The 8,635-nt window shown below is 33.0% G+C and overlaps 1 protein-coding gene across 1 annotated transcript; it reads left to right on the forward strand.

Annotated features, from left to right (window-relative positions):
* Positions 1 to 2,450: 2,450 nt before the first annotated feature.
* Positions 2,451 to 5,082, forward strand: LOC128989632 (A-kinase anchor protein 14-like). Its single transcript, XM_054411581.1, has 2 exons — positions 2,451 to 2,557; positions 4,730 to 5,082. Exons 1-2 carry the CDS (start codon positions 2,546 to 2,548, stop codon positions 5,045 to 5,047), a joined length of 330 nt encoding a protein of 109 aa, XP_054267556.1. The 5' UTR covers positions 2,451 to 2,545; the 3' UTR covers positions 5,048 to 5,082.
* Positions 5,083 to 8,635: the final 3,553 nt, after the last annotated feature.

Consider the following 8,635-nt stretch of genomic DNA (forward strand, 5'->3'; position numbering starts at 1 on the left):
AAGCCGTGACTGTTGAGGTGCTTTGTATCTACTGTAATCCTTCCTGATACGATTGTATATTCATAGTGATGAGTTTGGTTGTGTTCTGCTGGTGCATAAAGATACTAAAATAATGGGCTTAAAAAAAATAATTAAAATACTGTTACGGGCGTCATCTCAACTTAAAAGGAGAAAATCTTTCTGTTTTATAAGTATACGAGAACAGGATTCCGAATTGTACTTTATCCCATTAGCTAGTCAACAGCCCCTGATGTGTAAGTGGTGTACCCATATAAACTACGTAGGCATGAAATAACTATGATATTCCATGGGTAAAATCACAATATTGTAATGAGTTTTGAACCGTCGTTTTACAATGGGGTTTGTACAATATAGTTTTGAGATAAGGGCTACAACATACTCAATTGTAAAATTACCAAATTCGTTCAAGCAGTTTTTGTTCCATTACTTTTTTGGGGTTTTCATAGAAAAATAGTCATTGAAAACCCAAAACGAAAACCCCCTAGTGGATGGAGTAAAGTAGATAAACAAATATTTATAGTTTATTATTTTATGGATCCAATAATCAATGTGTTTAATTCATTATACATTGGTAGCTTTATTTACCTCAAAACTGTTTTAAACAAACATAGATTTTAAAAGATAAATTGTAGTATTTCTATATTTTATTTACACTAATAATATATGAAGTTCACTCGCGGGGCCCCTCGTACTATTTTTTACCTACTTAAACTGTTTATTCAATGTAGACCATTAACTTGTTGCTACTAACTACAACAAATTATAAGTAATTAAAACCAAACTACCTAGTAATTCTAAATCGATTAAATAAAATATTCAATTACCTTCGATATACACCTTCATTAACCATCGGGAACGCTCAATATTACATGTTTAGTAGACATTTACGACGAGACGCTAAAAAATTACAGTTGCAGTCAAGGCAAGGGTCAAAGTCAACTTGTAACAATGACTCTTACATTACATCAGCTGTTATGATAATCAGCTGTTATGTGATCTTTCTCTGCTTTACATTACATCGTTGTATGTAAATATATCTTCCTACAACACAACACAACTACTGGCAAGTAATTTTATTCCCTTACTTATTGGCAATGCTAACCAGCTAGTTATGTACTTGGTAATAAGGAGTAATTGTGATGTATTGAATGATTATAGAGGTATACTGTACACAATCCTGTTGTTTGTCATTCACAACTATTATGTACTTACAACAAGCTTTTTCAGTATGTTCTCACTTTTTAAATTCTTCAACGTGGTTTGTGAGGAAATTTCGTATTTCTTAAACGTGGTTTTTAGTGGAATCGTGGGGTATATTTATTTTTGTTTGTAGGGGGGGGGGGGAATTATTTTTTAAAGTGTTGTTTGTGGTGCAATGTGGTAAATGTGGTTTCTTGTGAAATCTGGAGTATAGCGAAATTTCAATGGTGAAATGCGGTGTATATAATATGGTTTTCCTAAGGAATCTCGAGTAGAGAACAGTTATTTGTGGTTAAAATTAGTGAATACGAAATTTGGTTTCTTTGGTAATCTTGAGGTTAGCAAAATCGTTTGTGGTAAAAATTGATTAATATGAAATGTGTTTTGTTTAGAAATATTGAGATAATCAAAGTTTTTTGTGATGAAATAATGGTCTTGATTAAATATAGTGTATGCAAAATGCATTTTCAGAAAATGCTTTGTATGTTGAATTCGGTTTGAGTTGAAATTTTGTCTATGTAATACGAGTGAAAAAATGCAGTTTATATGTGGGATTTATTTATTATCAGTTTTGATATGCTATCATAGCAAGTGGCGAAGTGTGTCAAGTAAATTATATATTATTTCACAATCTAAAATCAGTTTGGTTTGGGCTACAAGGCTATATGATAATAAACTTCCACTTTCGGGTAATTTCTGATTACAAAATGGTTTACACTTGGACACGTAAACGGTACAACTTTTTTAACAAATTGTTTAAAAACTGTTAACAAATTAGTGTAATTGTTTGAATGCAGATTAAAAAGCTGAAGACAAGTTCGTTTTAATTGGGACATTTTAATCAAATACCTTCATACCTAGATAGGTTAATAGGTAGAAATAGTTTTAGGTCCATAGTTTGCGGTTCCGATACACAATACAAATTAAAATCCTTACTGGCATGCATAGAGGTTTCAGTCTTGCTAAAAAATGCTTATAAATCTAGTTATCTATATCTAGCAACCACTGTCTTTAGCTATACAAAAACGCCACGAAATGTTAAACATTCGCTTCGTACGACAAATTGTTTAGCCTAACACGAAAAGCATGTGCTTTCTTGCAATGTACCTTTCCTCAAAAGTGCAATGCACTTTTTACATTTATCATTCCGTTCTACCACACAATTTATCATACAATTCCCATGTACACTTCCCCCTCCTCTCTCTATACATAGAGGACCCACCGACGTCATAGCAGGTCCAGATGTTCGAAGGACACAGTGTCACATATAAGCAGCTTCCCACTGGAGTGCGTCAGTAGTTACAAACTCTCAACTCCTCTCAACATGTACGCTTTGGTAAGTTCATATTGATATAATAAAAATAGCTAATAAATTATGTGGACTGGTAAATTGCTATTGTTTCTTAAGTGGTGTCTAAAATTTTTATTTATTTATTTATATGCGAATTATATAGATCAAATATAAATTATAGATCTTCAACAAGGTTACACGAAAGATTTTTTATTGGGTGCTGATAAAATATATGGTAGACTGTATGACAAAACGTTCTTTAGGGGGGAAATTTTCTGTGTGGAATAATTAGCTAAGACTAGGAGGACATTATCTTTGTACATTCTTCAATATTGAATTGAATTCAATTCAATTCAATATTCTTGAATTGAATTTATATAGTTGCATACGCTGCCTTGCATATAGTGTGATAATATGTTTAACTGCTTCAAGCATTCTCTTTCAAGTGTACTGTATGTACCAACATTTCTTTCGTGTTGAAACTTTTTTATTTTATTATAAAACGTGCATTACTTTCTGAACAACCCTTGTGTGTTTAAAACATTCTCCAGTATAATCCATAGTTAATTATTCCTACTCAACCTAATCAAAACTCTTCTAATTCATTGTGTGCAAGATAACTGTGAATGAACGCCCAACAACTCTTTCCCGGCTATCCCTCGCAAAACCCATATGATTTTCCGGTTTCTACAATACTGCAACGAGTTTTCCTTAAATTGTGTGCTAAATAAATTAAATAGTGTTGGAATAATGTGAAGATTCTACAAATACTGTGTTTTACCGAACACAATATATGCTTGCTATCAAGACTTGTTTAACATTTAAAAAATGTCAACACAATGATTTTTTTAATATTAATTGCTTGTTTTCAATTGTGATCATCTAATGTAAATATGCAGCTGTTTAGTAAGTGATTCAATCCTTTCGTCTATTACGATAGTGTTACAGTACGTTATACCATCAATACGTTGAACGATCGACAACAATAGGCTAAAACCTTACCTAATAAATCAATCGATGAATAATTTCGATCGATAGATTACCACAATCGAAATTTACAACTGTTTACAACAGCAGATTTTTACTCTCTAGGGACTAAAACAGATTGTTACTCCCTGGAGAGTAAAGATACTACTTTAGACCCGCAACGCATGCATTAAAAACTGCTGTTTTTGCTGCAGTATATCAGGTATTAAACTATAAATTTTAAATATCCATCATTTGTAAACGCAATACAACTGTTTTTTCTTTTACTCCAAGCTGTTTAATGTAGTTCCTAAAAACGACAATAACTACTCTCCATATATTATTGCAATAGTTAATTTGAATCAAAACTATTTTGTATCTATAATAAATATACTCGCAGATATCTACCAAATTTACGTGTCTCAAACATATCATCGAAACTGATTTGTAATAAATAAGTAATTTTTGTATCAAAACCTTAATTTGATATTTGTAAGATACATTGCATTGGCCTTCTTGTAACAGCAGTTTGTGTATTTTAGTTTTTTTTTTTACACCAAACAAGTTTATCATAGTAAAATATCTTATATGATTCCATTCTAGCATTTAAATGTAACACAAATAAAAGAATATTGATGTTGAATCATGATCGAACTCACAAAACTATATAATTTACCACAACAAGGACCTTAATGAGGTTTTGCGGATTTGTTGTAACATACTCAACACTTGATAAAATTGAGAGCTTTTAATAAGTCACCCAACGTGTAAATACTATTTTCCCGAACTATATAATATGATATATTCTAGTAAATACAATAAAATTGTGAGATAACACAACAGTTTAAGAACAATAATTTAGAACAATAAAACATTTCGATTAATGGTTATGTTAAATGAGAATGCGTTGCTTCGGTCCCCAGGGTTCTGGGTTAAAATCCCACCAATTACCAATCGATCTATTTTACCTACGTGGTAGTGACCCAACCCTCTATGCCTAGCCTAAAATAATGTGTAAAACGGTTTCCGGCACCTAGGAGCCTAGCATCCTAGGAGGTAAAGGTGGGACATAAAGATATAATGTTTTTTTTTTACCGAAACCTATTGGCAATTTTTCTAGCTTAGAGAAAGAACTGTTACTTAGCACTTATAATTCCCTTAAATACTTTTCTTACATGGGTTTCAACCCCATCATCACAAGATAAATAATTCTTAACCAATGTTTTCAACTAATATTTCCTATCTCTACAGGTGTTGTTCTCTATGTTGGTGGCTGTCGCCGTCGCCGCACCCGGCTACGTAGCCCCAGTGGTCCCTGTGGCACACAGCTCCGTCTCCGTAGTCAAGACTTCCGTGGTCCACCCTGCACCTCTAGTACACGCCCCTGTGGTGCCTGTGGTCAAGGCTGCCCCCGTCGTGCCCGTGGTACACCATGCCCCTGTGGTTCATCATGCCCGTCTAGTACATGCCCCTGTGGTCCCCGTAGTCAGGACTGTTCCTGTAGTTCACCACGCCCCCGTAGTTCACCATGCCCCAGTCGTCCATGCCGCCCCTGTTCTAGTCCATTAACCTGATCACAGTCAATAAAGTTTTTATTTTTTTAATATTTTGTTTATACCTCTAGTACTCCATATGGCAAACTTAATTGATGTTGAAAACTCTCATGGTTGAGATTTAAGAGATACACCGAAACTGATGTATCGGGCCAGGGCTCGAGGAAAGTTTTGATTTGTCAGTGAGTCCCACTGATAGACAATTCCTTAGAGACCACCACACTTAGCGGTACTTTCCTGTTAAAGGGAACATTCATTATTATCGATGGTTTTTTTCGATATATCGATATTTTTGTTTTCCGATCCATTACAAATTGACAACAACTAACTACTGATCTTGTTTAGGCTAAAACAGTCTATTATATGGATTAAGAAATGAAACTGTTCTAAGCTAACCGTTTGATAACATAAAAGGCAAGTTAAACACGGAATTTTTAAATGTTACAGCAAGTTTGGTTAGTTATGTTAGGTTATTTTTTTTGAACAGTTTCATTTTATTATTGTTTGTTGATACTGAACAATATTATTTATCGTAGTTGTCAGCTGATATGTTTCAATTTGTTAATATCGATATATCGAGAAAAAAACCATCGATAATAATGAATGTTCCCTTTAACAGGAAAGTACCCACTTAGCTTTTCGAAGGTGTTTTATTGTGCTTTACACCCATGTATAGAGAGGAAGATTATGGTGGATATGCTTGATAAGACTAGATTTTTACATCAATGACACATCAACTTGCAATGCAATGCAAGCGTTTAAAAAAAGTACCAACTGTGATTAGCAGGTTTTTAAGCCAGGATATTTTTGTCTAACTACAACTTTGATTTACAGTTGGTTTATACTTCTCTTTTACCTTTTTTAGCTCCAAGATGTGTTTACAAAAGATTTAGGAATGATTAAATGTTAGCACAACAGTTTACTGATTGACAACGCCAACCAAACATAACTCTTAGCAAAATCAATTACCATGCAATAGTACTTCAGTAAAAAGTATGCTAACAGAATAGAATTTCGTAATATCAAAAAAAAATCTTAAACTTTAAGTGTTTAAATTTGTCATAAATCAATCTGGAACAACGCTCCAATTAGAATAATGGAAGCTTTCTTGAATCTGCAGTAAAAGGAGGAAGTTTAACAGTGAGAAGCAATCTAGGTTATGGGCTTAATTGGGCGGAGCTCAATCACCGGAGTGCGGTTCTCCTCAAGGGGGTGGAATTATTACTGTCTTGTCCACACATTTTTAATAATGGTGCTGGGATGCATTTCATCTTTCAAACAAGGGAATGTTTAAAATGTTTAGTTTTGCAATCTTATGTTAAATGGTCAAGTGAGTGATTACAGTAGCAGTCAAATGTATTATCCAATTGTAATAAACTTTTGTATAGAAGGTGATAAATTATATACTCGTAAAAGTTTGAACTATTATTGGGTAGAATATTATGGTAATTTTTTGCTTATTTTCGTAATTAATTCGTTTAAACTTAAATGATAGTAGTAAAGAGTTTAAGTACAAGCAAATTTGGGGGAGATTGGTTTATACTTATCTGTATACACAAACACATGAACATGAACAAATATTTTATAATCTACTACATAAAACGATCGTATTGATTTTCACAATCTGTCACTTTTTATGGTTGGTTGGTTGTGAAACTGTGTTTTATGGGTTGGGCTATTACTATGTTATGTTGTAAATCAAATTTAATTAAATTTTTGTGAAAAACTATAGTTGGTAATATTGGCGAAGACTATGTTGTAGACATTGGTTCAAATCGATTTACTTGGGATAGAAAATTTCCGCATTCATCCCTGAAACATAAAACAAGTGGAATATAAACATGACGAATAAATAATCCTTATATTACGAAAACGGGAGCGTGCGTGCCTAATAATATCAAAGAGAACGTCGGCGATGTTTATCTTGATAGATTTATGTTTCATAACTACAATGTTGGACGAAAAGCATGACTACTTACTTTTCTACGCTCAAATAACCAAGGCTAACGTATATAAAACCGTGGTCGAAATACTTTCAGTAGTATTTTTAAAGTGATTAGGAACAAAAAAATTTATGAGAAATATAAACTCGCTGGTGTAAAAGAAAGATTTGTAATATGAAAAAAAAAACGTTGGGTATGGTTTTAAAAGAAGGAATTTTTACATTACATATACATACTAGGAAATATACTTAACGCGTTACAGTCAGTTCGTTTCATTTTTTTATTAGGTGACAGTTTAAATCATTACGTGTTAACATTTAAAAATCATTTAGTAACCAGTCTAAAATAGCTTTGCCTTAAAACATATTTTATATATTGATCGTTTCGTAAATGTTTACAGTATAAGTGTAGATATCCATAGAAATATTCTAAGACGTGGTCTATTATATACCTTTTCAGAGAGATGAGGTAATAGTAGTTTACGCAACGATTGCGTTAAGTGAGTCTTTACGACACGAGTAGAAAATTTAAGGCACGAGCCTTGGCGAGTGCCTTAAAAACTTTTACGAGTGTCGTAAAGACTATTAACGCGAGTTGCGTACACTACTTTACCTACAACCGTTTTTTAATTACTATCAATCTGGATTTAATTACTAACAATCACTAATGATAACTTTTTTGAGAGGTTATGTTTTCGTGTATTGTCATTGCCACTGAAAGTGATGCAACGACTTGTTGTATAATCAGCTGATTTCCTGTAATTACGTGTTTGTTAAACTTCGTTAAATATTACATTGCTAGCAGCATTCTTACCATAAATAATATTGTAGGCCTATCAGGTACAATTCGGCAAATATTTCATTTATTTTTGGACTTCCACCAACTTAATTAAGAATACGCGAGCATCAACATGAACAAGTCGGATCAACAATTAAATTGGTCAACTGATCAGCTGATCAGCTGATTAGTTGACGTTCGAAGCATTACAATTTTAATTCTTTTCTCTCAATACTTGAACCTCATTGGTCCGTTACCTGTGTGGATATGAGAAAACTATGCGGATATGAAAGTAAACAGCTGTAAAGTGAAACTTTTCAATTCTAAGAACTGGACTGAAATGGCTTCTTTAAAAAACGGTCGTAGGTAAAAACTCTTTTAGACTTAGGGGAGCGCACTGGTCAATCCCGCATCCAATGGATTTTATCTATGTGATAATGCCACAACCCTCTATGAGCTGGAACTTATGTGTAGAAACAGTTCAGGCTAAAAACCAGTGAACAAATTTTGATCAGACTACCTACTAAAAACCCCTATTCTGTTGTACACACTTGGGATTGTTTGTTACATTAAAATAAATTATATTAGCCCTATTTACTATATACTTCAATATTATAAGTTGTTCAAGGTGGATTTGTTAGTAATTTGGAAAGAGTCATACGATTAATTTACAGAATATTTTCCACATACTCTACTCTAATTATCTATAAATCAAAACATTTAATCCAGAGCGTTCCAGCCCTTCACTTTCCATTTGTTTACAGTACTTTTGACACAGTGACCTTGATTAAATATACCATATACAGTGTCCGCTGCTTCAAGAATTTCCTGGTTCATTATAAATTTTGCTGTTTAAATATTATGATATTTTTATCATCAAAGGT

This window comes from Macrosteles quadrilineatus, unplaced genomic scaffold, assembly GCF_028750875.1.
Source record: "Macrosteles quadrilineatus isolate MER2022 unplaced genomic scaffold, UCM_ALF_1.0 Scaffold_3__2_contigs__length_128488019, whole genome shotgun sequence".
In the NCBI taxonomy this organism is placed as follows: domain Eukaryota; kingdom Metazoa; phylum Arthropoda; class Insecta; order Hemiptera; family Cicadellidae; genus Macrosteles; species Macrosteles quadrilineatus.